The sequence below is a fragment of the Triturus cristatus genome, chromosome 8 (assembly GCF_964204655.1).
Source record: "Triturus cristatus chromosome 8, aTriCri1.1, whole genome shotgun sequence".
NCBI classification, from domain to species: Eukaryota; Metazoa; Chordata; class Amphibia; order Caudata; family Salamandridae; genus Triturus; species Triturus cristatus.
The window spans coordinates 85,768,091-85,788,081 of NC_140591.1; the positions used below are offsets into that span (position 1 = coordinate 85,768,091).

The following is a 19,991-nucleotide window of genomic DNA, read 5'->3' on the forward strand; positions in this document are numbered from 1 at the left end:
ACCTACTAGGTAATAGCTACCTCTCAATATGTAGTCAAAGCAAAGAATCAATACTAACTGCAGGTCTTCGAGTGAAAGCAGCGGGATCCTCAGATGTTGATGTGGAATATCACCTGATTGAGATTGTGTATGATTTTTCATATTCCCTAAGTCATCCACCAATACATTCCTCTCAGTGAGTTAAGCATCCACTTGATCTCTCTGTGACCTACATATCGCACATGCCTTAACTGTGCGTGATTGAAACTTGTTACAGTCTGCTCTGCTGGATCTGTTCTGCATGGAATGGAAGATTTCCGTTACTGCACTCAGTGATAGTGGAAAGCTTTCTTTGCTACTGCCGTGCTGTACCTGTTCTGAGAGGAAGCAAAGCTCGCACTGCTGATGCTCGATTTGCATCGAGATGGAGAAAGTTTGTGCCGCTGCCGCTCTAGCTGTACCTTTCCTCTACAGGAGGGAAAACTGCACTGTTTCTGTCTACGGTGTAACTGGTCATTGAAGAAGGGATGTTTCTACTGTTGTTGACCCATCTTCTGAAAAACAAAGGCTATCTTGAATAGACTCACATACCATCCTCTGAATCAGAGGCTCCTTTACAAAGTGCGATTTGAGAAAGCCATAGTCCTGAGGAAGGCACCAAACCCCATAGAGGCAATATATGAGCGCCGAAACATGGTGAAAGAAAGGAGTAGCAGGGATGCTTGCTTGACTCTCCTATTTTTCACCTTGTGATAGGGCATTGCCAGTGAAAACATTTTTGCTCACAACACACAATTTTAATTAGGTCTGATAGTTTAACAAACGAAGAACATAAATGATAAACGGAGTATTTACCTCACCCAAACTAGGGAACCTATACCTAGGAGACTGAACAACTAAGGGACTGCAGTGCTCTAAGATGCTTCCCCATGCTAGTGGAACTGACTGATGAAGCCCGCACGCGGTAGGTGAGGGTTCATCTTCCTATATGAATACATGGATGTATGGTAATTCCATAGGAGATTTGGTTATTTCTTCAGAGAGTGTTCAGCTTCTTGTACATTATTGCCAATTTATAGAGAGCATCCAACAGGCCTCTCAGGCCTCTCTCTACCTCTTCAGAGTGATAGATCCTGTTCCGCAGATGTCCTGTATGTGTGAGAGAATCGTGTGATGTTTCTTTTGCAACTGCCCCCGGCCTGCAGCTTATACGTATTGTTAGGGAAGGTTGTGCTGCTGCTGTCCATGTTTTACCTCTATTGAATTGTGAAGCTTGCTGTAACGTTCCACGATATACAAACTGTTCACATTTCCAATGCTTGTTTCAATGCATGGGGCGAATGAAAGAGTGAACCCTCACAAGATGTGAGCAGCGTTTACTTTTGGTTTTACATATGGAACAAGTAGTTTTTTTAATGGACTAGGCAGCTTTGTAAAGTTTTAAAACATAGCTGACTAGTACTTCCATGTCATATATAACACCTTCGGACAATTCTGGCATTTTAGCGAACAGCACTTTGAATGCTGGGGTTTTTAGCCCTAAATAAGTGTTAGAAGCAAAACTACAAGGCCCAAATTGCAACATGCTGTTGGCTGAAAAGCTAGGTATGGCTGAGAATGTCAGCAAAACACACAAGATGATGGACGGAATGTTGCACATTGGCAAAACATTCACCCCCAGTAACAGATCTGGGTTTAATCCATCGTTATTTTGCTCACCACCCCACCCCAGTTCAGACATGGCCATATGCAAATCAGTCTTGACCCTGTGCCTCATGGGAACAGTCCAGTCCAAACTGCCAAGCCATGTCTTCCCTGGACCGGAATCAAGCATCCTAGGACCAGTTTCGGGGTTTCACCACTCATCAGCCAGGATAGCTTGACTCCAGTGGCGTAGTGAGCACAGGACCCACGTCTGGGCATACCCTTCCCACATAGGGTGAACAGCAAAACACAGAAAATGATGGACGGAATGTTGCACATTGGCAAAAAATTCACCCCCAGTCACAGATCTGGGTTTAATCCATCGTTATTTTGCTCACCATGAGAATGTCATATGCCACAGCTCTGCTGGTCAGACTTGTGAAATGCAAAATAACATTCAGTACTAGGAAGTCGCAGGTTAAACAGCCTACTGGGTGAGAAGGCAAAGATAGTCTTTCAAATGAAAATATCTCACAGTTAACACAGGGCTAATATAAACACCCTTTCAAAAACTTGCGAAGTGTTACAATGTGAGCAGCAGCTGAACGTTTCGGAAGAGACAAAGAAATGAAAAACAATGTGCTAGCACCCCTCGCCCCCAGCCCATTCTCGGTCTAGAGACTGGTGTGGTCAGTGGCGGTCCTCCACAGTTTTAACAGGAGCAGCACTGAGGCTGGGATTGCACGGAGCCTGGCGCATGCGCATTCACAAACGCCTTGAAGGCACTGCAACTTGTGTGTCTGTCTAGAGCATAGTTACTGAGGCTGTGGCTGGGCTGCTCCAAAAAATAATAACCTACTAGGTAACAGCTACTTCTCAATATGTGGAAAGCCAAAGAATCAAACCACAGGCTTCCAAGTGACTATGGCAAGACCACTGGGATGATGATGTGGAATGCAAACACAAGGAGATGATGGATGGAATGCAACATAAGTGAGACTGGTGTCAGAACTTGCATTCATTCATCCACCTATACATTCCTCTCTGTGACTTCAGATCTCCTGAGATCTTCCTGTGACCTATATGTCACACGTCTTATTTGTATATGTTCTATGAGAGATGATATAGCAGCTATATGGAAAGCAAGCACTGAGACTGAAGAAAGACTCCTTGCCTCTCAGGTAAACAGGCAGAATGCTGACACTGGCAACAAATCTAATGGCTAAGGGGAGCAGGCCCACTGCCCATTCTATAAATGCAGGTATGTGGGAAGATGAAATATGAACATGATACCTCAGATAGGGCTGCTGGCTTTCTTGGAAAAAAAATGGTTGACACTTTTTTAGGTCTCGCCTGCGTGGGCTGCGCACATGCTCAGTCTCGATGGCGAGATTTAATGATTTTAGGTATTTTCTGTAAAGGGCTTTAAGCCCTGCCCTCTTTTCTATTGGCTGGCGTCACCGTTTATGCTAAACGGTGGCCAGCCATTGGAAAAGAGCTGTTCGTGACGTTTTTGTTTTGCTTTTTAGCCGTCCCATTTGGACGGGCTCATCTGCTTTCCTCCCATTGTAAAAGCTTTCTTATCTTTATGGGGCCATGTGTTTCAAACACATGGCCCCATAAAGACAAGAAAGCGTTCAAAACGGACGAAAGTAAAAGCGGACTGTGCTTGTTTTATATACTCGCTGACTCCATCGCTTTATTACAGAAGGTAATGATGATCCCCTTAAATCCAACTTCCGCAGGACCCGCTAGACATTGACACGGTTACTTGTACATGTACACTGGATGTACAACCAGGATGTATTAACAATGCAAAACTGAGCAATTAGTATTGCAGATGTTTAACTGTCGATCTTGCTCCACACTAAAGTCAGCGCCTGTAGCTCTCGGAGAGGCGATGCGTGTTGTTAGTGGAAAAATTAATTACCTGCTTTATATGTGCGATATAGGGATAAATGGAGGCGTGGCTCGAGTCCCGTTGCTATAGGGACCTCCACTCCCGGATCCTTGCAGGGGCTGCCGGTGCCTCGGTTCGCTGGTCCCTCCCTCTGCGCGCTTCTGCTCACAACTGGGGCGGGCTCTCCCGCAGCTCCCTCTGCGGAATATGGCAGAGACCAGGCCAGGAGAGGACAGCGAGCCGGAGGAAGAGGCAGCAGAGACGGCTGTTGCTGTCGCTGGGTCCCTGGGGCCAGGCGGGGATGCCCTAGTTGATATTTTAACAGAGAAAAATAATCCCAAATCTTGGCAACTTCCGGATCCCACCACAGCCAATCACACGGCAAAAGGTATTCCGGAAATCGCCAGGGCTCTCGTAATATGTAAACAAACCTGGGATTGGCACATCCTCTACATTTCAGCCAATCGTAGTGCGCAGCAGAGATTTACAAAGTACTCAGTGGCTGTAGGTACTCACATGCGTTAACGGTGTATAAACACTGATCGTTCAACAATAGTGGGGGCACAGTTTAAGGGTTAATCCTGGAAGTGGAGCGGCGTTTGATGGGAAATCGGGTGGTAGTTGGCTTGTCAGTTTAAAACGTTACTGACTTCAGGTGGAGAACTGCCACAATTAGTGATGGTCGGACCTTATGTCGGGTCAGTCATCCAAGGCGGCAGTCGGATTTCAAACGGGTAAATGCACGTCTGAAAGAAGGTTGTAGCCCAATGGTGGCGAGGAAGTGTTGTGTTTGTTTTAACTAATGTTCTCGGCGCGGACCCGAAGGTTCTGCTGGATGCTGCTTGCAGCACACCGACAGTTATGTGACTTGGGTCAGGTCATTGGCTTTGATGAGGTGCGCAGCACGGTGCCACAGGCTTATGTGGCATGGTTGGTATCTAATGACACAGCGCCAGCGCCAAAGTTTTTAAACAAGCATTGAAAATGCAATAGGTCTCGCCTTTTATTAAGTTAAAGCCATTTGCTTTGCTATACAATACCATTAGCAAAGCAAATGGGTTTAACTTAATCAAAGGCGAGACCTATTGCATTTTTAATGCATGTTATTGTATTGCTGTTCTGTAGCGGCCAAGAGTTCGTATATGAAAAGAATTCGGGTGAAATTGTCAGAAATCTTTGAAACATAGCAATTATCCCTCTCTATAGTACTAATCATTCTGAAAAGATTGAGACAGCTCTCAAATACTTTTTAACTGATTTCTTTGTGAGCTCAAAATTTTAGGCTTATATATCACTAAGGAAAAATACCGAGTTTCACTGCTTTGCCTTATTTTTTTATCCTCCTGAACTAAAAAATACAGGCCAGGCTAATAAAAAGCTGGCAAGGTGGCCACCCCAAATCCAACTGAGCAATCGCTGTAAGGAGCTAACCCTAGCCCTCCCCCATGTGCGTGTATTATCATTATTTCACACATTATTTATTTTAGTGATTACAAGAGGTAGGGAAACAGATAAAGATGTCTCTAGTCCATACCTAAAAAGGACATCTGTAAGTCACCTCAGAGTTCCTTGACCTTTGGTGGGTGTCGTGTAATGTCCTGATAAATGACAGTAGGGGGTACTTTGTCCCATATTCATGGTGGGCATCACCGTCTCTGAGCATTGAACTTTGAACTGTTGGCAATATGGCCTAATAATGTTTAGGAATGTAGCTTGCGTACAGGGATACGGGGCCAGCGACAATTGCTTTGCATTTTTCAATGCAAAAGATGTCCAAGCCCGGTGACCCACCTGCCACATATATCTGCCACACTGTTCTGAAGATTTCTACCTTTGTTGCAGGTAAAATTAACATGTTTAATAGGAAAGTTTGTTAGCATTTGATACAATCAATAAAGTATATCAAATAAAATAAAGGGAACAAAACAATACAGCTTACAACATGTTATACTAGAAAGAGAACAATCAGGTAATCTAGAGAAAAAATGTCCTATGACTAAATATCTATATACAATATCATTGTTAGAAAACATAACTGAGAGAAATATAATAAGAACATCATGAAAAGTAATTAATAGTCTTATTAGTAAAGAAATCATGGGTGTTTGGGAATGTCTTCAGTTCGGGGGTCATGTGTTGATGACAATTTTGCAGAGGAATCCAAAGAATTCATCACTGGAAGCAAAAGAATGTCTCTTTGGTGGTAAGTGCTAAGGGATTAACATATGTTCTTTCCAGTCTATCATTATAACAAACACTGCACCACCATGCTTAAAAAGATACATTGGAAGAATCTATCCAAAATGTGGTTATTTGTTGAAATGCTACTGCAAGATGTAAATATAGCATGATAATTCCACATGAGACCATTTATCATCCAATAATTGGAGCTTTTTATCAGTGTCCTCCTTGTAGGGCTTAAGGGCCCTAATTTGCTCAAGAAGCTGCCCATTGAAATTGTGTCAGAAGTTTTTGTGGGAGAAGGAGGATCCTTTTTGACTCTTTTAATTGCAGAAGTATTAGATGTTGAAGGGATTTTGGAGGATGTTTTCATGCCAAAAGAGTGCAAAACTCCAGATCTAGAGGAAGACGCTGAGAAATCATGGCTGGTGCCCAAGTATCGCGAAAGAGTTAGAAGTGCAAACTCTTGTAAGGGACTTGACAGGTGGCGTAGAAAGAACATGCAATTTTAAATTCCTGGTCCTTCCCATTAGAGAGTTCACCGCATAGTTGTATCAAAATAGGCATAGGGAGGACTTTTTGACCAGTATCCAGAAATATGTATGTATATATGTATGAGGTACAGTCAAAAGGTGTTGAACAATTGAGTAAGTTGACAAAAATGAGGAAGTAGAAAATGGCAGCATGATATTGTTGGCTGTTTCTGTTCAAAAGTGCCAGATGCAACTATAAACCATACTAGTTGGGTTATTGTAGCCCATTTCACAGCGTTTACATGAGGTGCATCGTGGTAAAACAACCATATTAGGCAGCAAGGAGCAGCAGGGTAAACAAGCGCATCGTCATGAAGAGGCTCTGAGGTACGAACTAAAACAAAATGGAAGGCGGAATCATCCTACTTCACGCACGCCTCTATTAGCCCCCAAAAAGCATGAAAAATGCAAGGTTGCACCTTGTACACAGACCTTCAGGGGCAGCAGAGAGCCTCCAATGAGAGACAGTCCAGTTAGAGGCAGACCGCAGCCATGAGCACTCCGCAATCTTCCATTTTCCCCCGAGCCACGCTGGAGCCTCACATAGCCGTGGCCATCCTGCTAGAGCATCAAGCCATGCCCACTTGTAGTACTTATATAGCGCTTTATGAGATATGGTGATCTCCTGGATTGTACATTTAGACTCTATCCAGCTTTTTTGGCTATAAAAGAAGATACAGCAGTAATTTCACTGCCAGTCGGCCCCTTGAACATTTACCAGGCATGCCAGGACATGATGCCTAGTGCAGCTCTAGATTATGTATGTATATAGGTATATGGTATTTCTATAGCACAATTGTAGCCAGAAGGCAGCGGAGCACTGTACAGGGCTGAAGACAAGCATACAGTCAACGAGTGACAGGAGAGGTAGCTGGATTGTGGACAGTGAATGCATTGTGGTGTAGTGTTCTTTAAAAAGTGCTTCTGCAACTCCTTTTTAATCTGGAACAGAGTTGGAGCGGTCCTGATGGGTACGAGGCTGTTCTCCCAGATAATGGGTGAATAGATGGAAAAGGCCTGCTGCCTTGTTTTTTGTTCATGCCTGCACTCTACTGGCTGTTGGTAAGCCAGAAACCACCAGAGATGGTGAGCTTGTCTGCAAGAAAAGCGGGGGTGCGGGTCAGGATGGCTTTGTAAATGATGCAGCTGGGTTTGAAGATGGTGCAGGCTGGCAAGGGGAGCCAATGGAGTTCCACCATGGTGGGGGTGATATTTCTTCAGGCCCTGGATGAGACATGAAGTAGCAAAATCTGATTGTATAGTTTGACGTCTTTAGCTTGAAATACATTTAGGTTTGAATATGTATTGGGTTTAAAAATGTATCAAGACTCTGCTTCAAGCCTGCTCCAATTTAGGAAAGCTTTCAAGACGCACCTACTTAAAAAACACGACTTCACAAATGCACTGATCGTCCGCAAACCAGCTACCTCTATCACTCGTTGCCTTTATGGTCGTCGACCTTGTACAGCACTCCGCTGCCTCTTGACTAGATTCACGCTTTAGAAATATCACATCCATACATACATTTATTTTAAAACTGGTAACTGTACATTGCCCGGATCACTAGCTGGTGGGTAAAGGGTCAGGTACTTACCACACCCCACAAATACCATTACCCAATATTTTTACCAGATGTGGTAAGTAACCTTAAAAGCAAGTTTTTTCCTAGGAAATTAGACTTAACATGCAGAATCAGTATAAAAGTCATCATTAGTAGTGGCCCAGATACCTTGGGTGTGTGCTATAACTATTGTTATCATACACTGAAGAATTATGAGAGTGGCAGCTAACTCCGCAATCACGCAGATTTCCACCAATACATTTGGGCCGGTGAAACCTAACAAAATTTATCAGGAGGAAAGTGAAAGGAAACTACCAGGACATGAGCTTGCTATTAAGGCCTTAGTATTTTACATTTAGCTTGAAAGAGTTTAGTTGAAAAACGCTATTAAAAAAAGGAATAAAAATGTGTTTTTTTACAACCTTGACCTGACCATAAACGTGACAGTGGAGATAACTTTCTTGTTCTTACTACAACTGAGAAGATGTATCTATTTACTGGTCTAGGTTTACTTCTAGTAACTGCCCGTTATTGGTTGTTATTGGTTGGGTGGTGGCAGAAAATACACGGACTTGTGGAGAAATTCATAATTCCTCTACTGGACAGTTTAACACTCCGCAAATTAGGATATTAGGATATTCTTCTTTACCACCCAGATTTAAGAAATTCATTTAGAGTTTAGAAATTTTGATTTTTTAGGAACAGCTGCGCTTTTAGTTTTTTCTCTGACCGCATGTTGCGAGTGGCAAACAGATCGATTATATTCAGGGGAAAATCATCGGAATAAGGGAAAAATATGCCAAAATGTATGCCTAAAGACAGTTTCTGTAGTCATTTCTCAGCCCGGAGCTCAAAACTCATGCTGGTGTGGCAATATCACAGCTGGTAATTACTGCAGTTCTTGGTATCAGTAATTCTGGTTGTGGTATTATCACACCATTTTAAAAGCACCTTGAGATGAGGTCCTTTATCTAAGACTCAGCCGACTGCAGTGTAAATGTAAAGAATGTGCAATGCAACAAGTTATTAAAAGCGCATTGACCTGGTAAATTAGTTCAGTTTCCAGATGCATTACAAACGAGCACAATGGACCCATCTCAAGCCAGTGTCAGTGGAACATCTTCATTTTCAGTCTCCTTTCCTTTGTATTTGATTTTCCACCCTCCATCTCTTTCACCTCTCATTTTGTTTCACTTTTTTGATGGTTCTTCCATTGCTACATGTGCTCCTTGACTTGCTTCTCAGGTCTTCCTTCTGTCTTCTGTCCTCTAGGGCACCAACCTGCAGCTCGCTCGTATCAAGCGCTTCTTGGTCCAGGACAGAACGCCGCTGCCTGAAGCCAAGGGGAGAGTGGTAAGTAGTCGGCGCTGAAGTGAGAAGGCATGGGCAAAAGGAGGACTTTTGTCCATGATGGAGACTTTAGAAGGCACACATTGACTACTGAGGATCCTCACCTGTTCTACAATTAAAGTTTATGTTTCAAAACACCTAGTAATTTGCACAAAAACAAAAATTGGAAAAACTAATAAAGAGCTTTGTGGCCCATTAGAGCTTGCGGTTTGTTTGAGACTATATGGCAGAGAAGAATCACACAAAGACTAAGAACAGGAAATTTAGGTTTCAAACTTCGATTTAGAAACTAGTTAACATAGCAAAATTTGCACTTTATTTGATTTTAATAGTTTTTCATAGTGCGAACATGACCCTTGTGGGTATCAAAGAGCTTTACAAATTTACAGAGAGCAGAGTAGAAGAAACAGCAATATCAAATTAACTACAACGAGCAGGAAAGAGTAGTACACAGAAAAGGCAGGGTGCGCTTTACCATGTTCAGAGAGCAGGGGAGATAAACTAATAACAACCGAATATCATAGTTCAAACACTAATAACAACAGAGTACCATAGTTCAGACAACTGCAAGTACCAGGAAGTGTTCAGAAGCAGCAGGAGGGTAATGTCGGTACTGATAAGATGAACGCACTAAGTAGCCAGTGATAAATAGTCAATGAAGCCACTGAGGAAAACAGAATCTTGGGATCTAGGGAAGAACTTTGTTCATTAGAAGTTCTTTGACTTCTTTCTTTAAGAATATAACCGAGGGATTCGTTCTGACTTCAGGAGGTAAGCTGTTCCAGATTCTTGGTGCAATCCCCGAGAAAGATTGGTTGTAGGTTTTCTTCTTGTGGATGTGATTTTTAGCTGGATTCTTGCTTCGCTAGGGAGCCAGTTGAGGGATATGAAATTGAGGTTGATGTGGTTGGATCTTTTTGTACCTTTGTTTGGTTTATTGAGTGTGTCATGGTTACCAACTTCACTTGCGGTAAAAATGTATGCACAACAAATTTTTGTTCGAAAATTTTAATGGGAAAAAAGATCTTTGTTTGAGAATTCTGTTTTGTGGACTTTTCCCTGCTTAAGCAAACTTATTGGAGATTGTCCTTCACTGGTTGGTTGCTTTTAACTCTGTTTCATCAATTTTTAAAGAGTTCTAGAAGATTGTCAGTTTTCTTTTTAAAAACAAATGTAGAGTAATGTTAGCAACTACAAATCTGAAATCTGAGACACATCATAGTCCTATAGTGAGAAAAGAGAAATGACTCGAAAAGAGGAGGAAAGGGTAAATTAGGTCAGCTGGTCAGCAGTTTCCCTCAACTTTAGGAAAGATCCAATAAGATACTTAATGCAAAATTCAAATGAAAATATATAAGAAACAGGAAGGTTTCAACAAGAATGCCTCAAATATTCCTTAAGGTGTTTCAAATTTCTTCAGTCGTATGCCTGCAAGTAACAGGAGACATACGGTCTGTCCATGCATAGCAAGTGGATTTAACACAGTGGCATTTAATGCTGTTTCTTGAGGGCTGGGCCATGAAAGATTATTAAGATAATCACAGGCGGATTCAAAGACAATGATCCTCGATTAAATTTATTGTACGTAAATTTATCTTAAGTGGAGATTATGAAAGTTGAGCTTTCATGGAACAAAACACTGGACACCCGTGTCTGCTGCATTTATTCCCTTTAGTATCAACCTGTACAGAGCCTGATTAGAAGTGCTAACTAAGAATTGTGAAAAAGAAAAAACACAAGGCAGCATCTATGCACACAGGATCTTGGACAACATTCTTGTATCCATCAGGACTGTTCCAGCTCTGCCCCAACTGGGGAAAGAGCTGAAGACACCTCTGTCAGGATTACTGCATCACAAGTATTAACAATTCACAAACCAGCTATGTCTCCGGTCACTTACCGACTTCATGTATGCTTGTCTTTCCATCTGAAAGGAGCTCTGCTGCCCTTTGGCCAGGTTTGCGCATTAGATGTACCACATACCTACACACAGAAAGAGGAGGTGTTGTCTACTGCTGTTTTATACTTGTCGAGAGAAAAACATAAAATGAAAGACTATGGGAGAGAAACCAGTGGCAGAGGTAGTAGGGGGTTGTTGACCCAGGTGATTACCACGAGTGCGATGGGGGAGGAATGTGCAAGGCATTTTGTGGAGCCCTGTTGTAACTGGCGATGTGGAAAAGATTGGAGGAGAGGTAGGGTGTAGCTACCAATGGCACAGACGACTGCAACTTGCTCTACCTGGGTAGTCATGCCTATGTTATAAAAACACTGCAGATTATACAAAATGCAGAGGCTCTGATCTTATTATACATTCCTAAATATAAATCTGCACGCCCAGCACTGGCCAGTCTCTACTGTCTCCCAGTAAAGAGAAGGACAGAGTTTAAAGCTCTGTGCATAGCACCAAAGATCAAATATGCTCAGGGCCCTCACATTTTAAGCCAGCTAATTGTCTCGCACAACAGTATGCTAGCCTTGGGGTCAAACAACCGGTCCCTCCTGGGCATCCCAAGAATTAAAAGGGCTAGAAGTGAAGGATGGTCTTTCGCATATTTGGTATCCAGGCTCTGGAAAGCCCTCCTCATACATCTGAGAGCAAACTGCAATCTCATGGGTTTTAGAAAGCAATTGAAGACACACCACTTCATCTATCCACTAGATCCCTCTGCCGTTACTATGTCTGCTAGGGCTGGGAATCCCGTGTTTGGGTAGCCACGCGCTCTATAAAATTAGGCAACATAACAAGTGCAGTAGTAGCAGTAGAGACAAACGAGTCCTGGTGCCAACTGCAACCCAGTGATGGCTGGAATTCACTAGCCAACCATGCAAAAGGGCGGCCATTTTCATTGCTTGCTGGAGGGCCCTGTAGGTGACACCCTCACGGCAATGGTTGTCATTTCCTGTCAGTTTAAGTGACCTTTCACACTTTGCTTCTGTTTCCTGTGTTTTTTGTATTTAAACCATAGTATTATTGCCCCACATTCAGGGCTGGTGTGCAGTGTAGTCAGTGACCAGATGGGAGAGGTGGCATTAGTCAATTAGTTTGTGTTCCGACAACCCATTTCTCTTTTTTAAATGTCAAACATGATAAGCTGGCAATCAAAGGGGCTCAGCTAGACTTTCAGTACCATGGAGGTGTACAGAATGCGCTACGGGTGTACTGTATTTTATTGTATTTTAACATTTCTATAGCACATTCATACCACCAGTGTGACCAGCTCATGATACATTTTCACACACTACAAAGGGTAAGTGAGAGAGACCGTGGATGTATAAAAGAAGAGTGCCCCAGGAGCACTACACGCATTTTAGCAAATTGTTAGGAAACCTGGGGCACTTTGGTATTACAGAAAAGGCTGCAGATGCTTGTTAGACCCTTTAAAATACAGATAGGCCATTCTGGCAGTGCGAATTCACAGGGTCAGAGCATCATTTGTAAAAGAATACATGCCGGGGTCCAAGGTTTTGCACAGAGACCTGTGTCTGGCACTGTCCAGAGTGGAGTGCCGAATACCAAGGCTGTGTTATTCTGATTCCACCTAATGCCTCTTAAATTCAGCACCAAACAATTCCTGCCTCTTAATCTCAATCTTGCAGGTTCTTTTTCATTCCTGCTCTCTTCCTTTGTCAATGTTTTTCCCTTTTTCTCTTTTTTCTTTCCCTATTTTGCGTTTTTATCTCTATTGCACTGGATGAAAGTTTGTTGAGGCAAAATAAGTGACAGTCCCCAAAAACGAGTGCCGGTAGGCCCAACCTGCAACCACCGGCTGAAATTAAGCACTGAATTGGGTGCTCTTTCATTTGCATGAGGGAGCACCATCCTGGAACTGTGGGAAAGCCTCTGTCCATTTGCACACACCCTATTACATATGCACACACAAGAGGATGTCAGGAAGTGCAGTGAATATGTACCACATAGGAAGGGTAGCATAGTGAGTCCATACCTTGCCCATGGAGGTAGGTACCCATCCAACCATTGGCAAATTCCTGCTCCCGCCCGAGTTCATACTTCCAGTGTGGACAGAGAATTTTGTATGTGGTATGGTGCAGACACACTGAAGATAAAATGGCACAAGGAGCCAGTTGGAATATGTGTTGGACCCTCATCTGGCTACAACCCAGGGTGCACAGCCATGCAATCAGAGAGACTCACTGAATACTATGTTCCAACAATAATTTTCATAAGTAATCCATTTGTTATTTCCTTCAAATAAATCCACAGTCCAAGTGTGTTTGTACTTTTATTTTCAATCACAAGTTTAACATTCGCCTCTCCAGGCTTCTTTTCAAAACACACAGGGATTCACCAATCCTCACAGTGCAACGTTGAATAATAACCCAATGCATTTCGGGCATTGTTTGCCCTTCCTCAGGGGTAACTACAATGAAACAAAACATATGCAAATCATCAGTTCTTTCTCACACTCATCTATACAATTGTTGCTTGGTGCGCCCCTTCACAAATATCCTACAACCCCCATTCTCATGCTTGCCCTGAGTTCAAAAAGAAGCTACATAAACCGTTTTTTCGTGAAAAACAAATGAATCAGAATAGGATTTATCAACATGCTAAATGCCCAAGAACCCAAACCCAACATTTTACAGCAACATTTTAAAAAGTGCAATGAGGCTCCCCTGTGCCCCTCAACGTCGTGTCATGATAAAACACCCTTGTGCCCCACAAAATCGTCTCCTCTCCTAGTGTTCAAAAATAATAATTTAGTTGAACTGTTTTACCTTCAACCTAATGCACGCCACAACTCGCCACGCTTTTTTGTAACAACGGGGAAGAAAACTTAATCCATGTCCTATGCATCTGCAGAACCTTACTCGCTTTACAAATGTTTTTGCTGCGCCCAATTTGGCGGATCCTGAATGTCCAGACATGCCAAGAAGCTCTAAAGGAGGGGGGGCGTGGCCAGCCAGCCTAACATGGCGGACGCTAGTCGCAAGAGCTCCGCTGGAGAACCCCTAATTATCCTGCTAAACCTGATTATTCCCCGCTGCCCAGGCACGCTCGAGCCGCAGAGTTGGGCTTGTGTCGCGGCGCGTCGCCCATGCACCCTGTTTCGTGTGGGTGGGCTGCTGCTGGCCGGAGTTACGGACCTCGCCGGTGAGACGTCCTTCGGGCAGTGTGTCGCTGTGGCCGCAGGTGGGGCCTCTGATCTGCAACCCCGCGCTGCCGGGCCTCTCTGCTGCGGAGCGGCGCCTGGCTCCCTCGGCGGTGGTGTAGCTGCTGCAACTGTGCGCAGGCCTCCGGTCCTGACTGGCTGAGACGAGGTGATCGGGCGGTGCGGCCTGGCGGGAGAGGCCTTCTGGAGGTGACGTGCTGAGGCCTACAGATGCGTGTTGCGCTTTCGCGTCCTCTATGAGGTACTGTGCCCCAGGCTAGTTGCCACCCCCCTTTTGAGCCCTCCAACGCTGCACCCCTCAGCCAGATTCACATAGAGACCTGCCAGCGCAACCTGCCAGCTGCTGGCTGCCCTACACACAACTGTGGTTGCCGTCACGATGGCGGGAAGGCTGACGGACATGCCGCTGGATCACAGGCTTTTCCCCTTTCAGCCTGCCACTGCCTGCACGACCTTTTTGGACAGAGACGCAGTTCCCGGGGACGGCGAACTGGTGGCCGCGCTCGTTATGTGCGCCCAAGACCCCCTGTACTGAGAGGAGCGACAGACGCAGGTGAGAGGGAGTCCCCGGGGATTGCTGTCCCAGAGAGCCTCCCCCCTGGACAGATCCTATGTGCATGAGGGCAGGGGAATTCCGTCTTTGCTGCCTGACACTGAGGGGGAGCAGGGCGGCCTTGCTGTGTCTCGGGCCCGGGGGCCGGATCGGGCCTAGGCCGTGTCCGGGCGACCGGTCGAGCTGGGGACCTCGCCTGCTGCCTGAGGGAGGGATTGAACAGTCACTGCGTCATGTGGAGACCTTTTGGCAGCTCTGCCTGCTGCTTTTCCGCTTTCAGGGGGCCACCTCGCTCCGCTCTGCTTTACCGCCTCGTCCCCCTAGCTGCCGACGAGGTGCTGGGGCTGCACCCCCTCCCACCCTTCTCCCAACTCGACTTGCTGATGGTGATTGCTCTCCACCACCTGCGCCACATCAAGGGGAAAACTGAGTCCATACGTAGACAGCGGGTCCTCACTGGAGGGTGATTGATGAACACGCCAGGCCTCAACATCTGCGCAGAACAGCAGAAGATTGCATTACTCGCTGCCACGCTGCGGAAAAGGCGCTCAGGGGACAGACCACTGGCGCGAGCAGGACTACGTGCCCATTTAGACGGTTGGTCCTTCCGCCGCCTGTCGGCACGAGGGGACACTACATGGGACAAACCCTTTTTCGCCCTGCCGCACCCCAAGCATGGATCGGACGCCTGGTGCTGTACCTCCGGCCACCCGTGACAGCTGGTCACCTCGCGGCCACATAGCAGGAGTCACGTCACAGAGTTGTACCAAGTGGCAGCCGTACCAGTATTGAGACGCGTACCTCACCCGTAGCTCTCCTCTTCCCTCCTCCTGGGCTGATGCAACTGGAGTGAAGGTGACTGCGCCAGGCACCAGATTCTGGGCTCCTCTGGCCGACGCGGCAGACCTGTCCCCCCTCCACACGTCGAGCTGCTGGGAACGGTCATCAGTTCATCTTGGGCAGAGCCTGCGTCGTGAAATAGCGAAGAGCTGGGCGCGCTAAATTCATCAGGGACCTGCGGGGGATGCGCCCGACCACTAGAGAACACTGAGGCTCGCCGCAGAAGATATCGCGCCACACTAGAAGGACACATACATGGGAAAGACGGGCATCTGGATCTGCCCATACAGCCGCATACCGGATGCCAACGGCGCAACAGCTGGTGATGGGTCGCCTAACACGCACCAACCAGCATCTCAATGTGCACAGCAATAGTGCGGATCAGTCAACGACGCAAGGAGGAACAGCAGCTGAAAGGCCGCACGCTGCTTTAGCTACCAAGCTAGACTCGGTGCTGGCTGCAGTAGAAAAGATAGGATCCTCATTGGACCAGACCCGCGCCTCGCTTGAGTCCAAAATTGATAAAGTCACATCAGACTTTAACTTGCCGCGTGCTGACCACCAGAAGCTCGGAGACAGAGTGTGCTCACAGGAGCGGTCAATTGCGGAACTGAAACCAATCACTCAAAGCCATGCGGCCGCCTTACAAGACCTTATTGACCGGGTACACGACCTGGAAGACAAGGTGGAGGATGCAGAAGGGTGCTGAACTTGTTGGTGTATCCATTTGAAGTTGGCAAGAAAAATCTGCTTAGGACGCAGCCAGATTTTACAACCTATCGGAACTGAGGGTGAGGGGAGGCAGAGGAGTGCAGAACTAGGGGGCAGATTTATGACGACTGGCGCATCCCTGCATATCAGCAGGGATGCGCCAGTTATTATGCGCCACAGCTGCGCCACCATGGATGCGCCGCATTTATAATGCGGCGCACCATGGGGCAAAAACGGCACAGATGCGTGACGCATCTGTGCCGAAAAGTGGTGCATTGCTGGAGTTGCGTCGCAAGCGCGACGCAGCTCCAGCAATGATCTGGGGGGCCCTATCTGTAGAATGCTGCATCAATCCTTACGCCTGCTTCAAGCAGGTGCAGGGTTTTGACGCAGCAAGGGTCTAAAAGTGACTGAGTGAAATCTTGTAAATTTCACTCAGCCACTTTTAGGAGGCGTTCCTGCGCCGGAACGCCCCCACCTGCCCTGGAACGCCTACATGTGGCGCAGGGTTTTACAACGTGACGCATCTGGGAGATGCGTCACGTTTGTAAATACCCCGCACCATGGCGCAGGATTTGCGCCGCTGCTGCGTCACAAAAGTGACGCAACGGCGGCGTAAATGAGGCGCAAGTGCAACATAAATCTGCCCCTAGGTGAGGAGCAGAGAGCCAAAGGGGTGGGTGGCTGATGAGGGCACCAGCTCTTGGTCGTTTCTTTCATCTCGAGCCACTGGTTTGGGCAGAAGTTAGTTGTCTTCCCAAACCAGTCAATTGTCTGCTTGAAAGCTGAGGCTGTGGTGTTGCAAGTTACACAACATCTCTTCCTGCCTGGAGTATGGTACTTAACATGCGTCACCAGGGGTTTCCCGCCACAACATGGAGACGGCAGAGGCTGGGGCACGCTGCACTGATCACGGTGTGTGTGTGAAATGTTTATGAAACAGTTTGTGAGGAACATTTCCTCAGCAGCTGGCGTTTGATTAACTATTTTCTTCAGTGAAGTGTTTCGGTCTGCTGTCAGCTGATCATGTAATGACGTCAATCGAGGCTATTCGTCTTGCCATCACTCTAGGTCCTGCTCGTTATCAGCAATCGCTTTTTTAATTTTATTTTATTTATTTATTTAGTGCATTTTTATAAAGTGCGGACATTACCCAAAGGTGTCAGAGCGCTGTACAATAGAGCTGGTTACGTTACAAGAGAAAAGTGGTACAGAATATAACATTACACAGACTAAAAATGAAGGGTACACAAACACAAAATCCAACACAGCACGCAGGGGTGAGGAATGTACAGGAAAAAATACAAATTTACAACGAAGAGCGAACTTCCAAGAGGGGCCTGAGAATAAAGGGTGCACAAACACAAAATCCAACACAGCACGCAGGGGTGAGGGATGCACCGGAAAAAATACAAATTTACAACGAAGAGCGAACTTCCAAGAGGGGCCGGAGTATGAAAGTATTAGCTCTGAAAGCTTTTGGGGTCGTCGTCCAACCACAGGTGCTAAATTGTCAATCACGAGCCGCCCCGAAGTGGTGGCGGGGATTGGAAGCCATCTCTCCTCGTGCCCTTGAAGGTGTGCTCGAGCAGTCTGTTGTAAATAGAAGCAGGTCCACAACGGGTTTCTTCTTAAGGTTGCTTTATTAAGTTACACAGGAACACAAGAGCGGACTCTCCACAGCAGAAGCCAAACGCAACTGCCAACGGAGAGAACACAGAACCATGAAGCAACATAGAACATAGTGATAAGAACATTCCACAAGCCCAGAGCAATCTCAACAAGGAGAAAACCCAGAACATGTACTACACATCTTCTTTCTTTCTAATAAAAGAAAAGAAAAAAAAACACTTAACACACAAAATCTTGCAAATAAACAGGAGCCCTTCTAAACCTTTGAACCCGACTCTGTGGCAAAGGCAAAGGAAGAGGAAGAGAATTTGGAACAGAGTGAACACCAGAAGAACTAGAATCCCCCCACCCACCAACCACATGGGAAGCAAGAGGCACCGAGCTAGATTCATGTGGCAAGGGCGCCAAAAGATAACCACTGTTATCTTCCGCCGAAGAAGGTTCACACCCACTGGCCAGAGACACACCCCTTTCATAAAGAGCCACACGTCTAAAGTTCCAGCACTCCCCATTGTTCAAGATGACACAATGATCCAAGACCTTCTTCACAGTAAAAGGTCCCTTGAATTTAGACAACCCTCTTGCAATTCTACCACTCTTGACCTTAACTAAATCACCCACCCGAAAAGGACGCCGAGTGGACGAAGAAACAACAGAAGTGGGGTTCTTTTGCAAAGACACAACCCGCTTCATCCAAGCAGGAACAAGTTTGGAACCAGGCGTGCGCCCTCTCATCAGTTGGAAAGGTGACTGATGCCCCTCTACCAAGGATGTAGTGCGATAGGCCCACAACATCTCATCAACCATCTTCCTAACAATGAGACCCTCAGAAGAAGCCATCTGAATAATGCCCTTCACCACTCTGTTAGCCCTTTCACACATCCCATTGCCCTGAGGGTTGTACAGGGAGGTACGATGGTGAGCAATACCACAACCCTTAAGGAAAGACTGCATTTCCACAGAGGTGAGTTGGGTACCATTGTCCGTGATGAGCACCGACGGCAGACCCTCATCTCTAAACAAACCACTCAAAAAAACAATAGTCCTTTCAGTAGTAATGTTGTTAGAGAATTCCACCACCAACCATTTAGAGTACACATCAACCACCACAATAGCATACCTGTCCTTCTCATGAAGTTCACCCATTGGACCAATAAAGTCCAAACAAATACTGTGCCACGGTGAACCAGGATTCTGTATGTGAGTCTGAGAGGAGCTGGGACCAACCTTAAGTCTCTTTTCGCCCTCCTTACAAGTAGAACAATTTACCACCCAATCCACCACCTGTGCGTCCATACCCGGCCACCAGAAATTATCTCTCAACCGACGTTGTGTGAGAGTTTGGCCCAAATGGCCCTCATGGGCCAGAGCCAACAACTTCCTTCTCAAACCACCGGGAGGTACAAACCTTTCACCTTTGACAATTAAATTATCCGAGATAAGAGAAAGATCCTCCAAAACTTTTAGAAAAGGACGTACCGAAACTGAAACAGTACTCTCCCTCCTAGAACCAAGCTTGATAAGCTTAATGACCTCTTGCAACGTAACATCAGCCGACATCTCACGCTCCCAATCAACAGCTTGAAAAACACCTTCCCCGACAAACACAGCATCTTCAACAGAAGCAACCGCAATATCATCTTCAGATGAGGGCGGAGCTCCTACAGTCTTCCAATCTAGCGACAACCTTGAAAGGCAATCAGCCTGAGTGTTCCTCCATCCCTGAATATATTGGACAGTGTATTGGAATTCCTGAAGCTTGGAAGCAAGCCTAGCCAATCTAGCCGAGCCTTTACCCGTCCCACCCGGAGAGAGAATCTTAATGAGAGGCTTATGGTCGGTTTTGAGCACGAACTTTAAACCCCACAGGTAAGTTCGAAAATGTTCGACTGCCCATGAAGCTGCCAGAGCCTCTCTTTCGATAACCGAGTAATTCCTTTCAGCATCGGTTAAAGTTCGAGACGCAAAAGCA

At 45.9% G+C, this 19,991-nt stretch overlaps 1 protein-coding gene across 1 annotated transcript in view; it reads left to right on the top strand.

Annotated features, from left to right (window-relative positions):
- Positions 1–19,991, top strand: part of DRD3 (dopamine receptor D3) — a 1,045,748-nt gene that overhangs the window by 785,987 nt on the left and 239,770 nt on the right. The window contains exon 6 of the mRNA XM_085621058.1: positions 9,071–9,151. Within this exon, the coding sequence (XP_085477184.1) occupies positions 9,071–9,151 (81 nt within the window). The remainder of the gene's footprint in view (positions 1–9,070; positions 9,152–19,991) is intronic.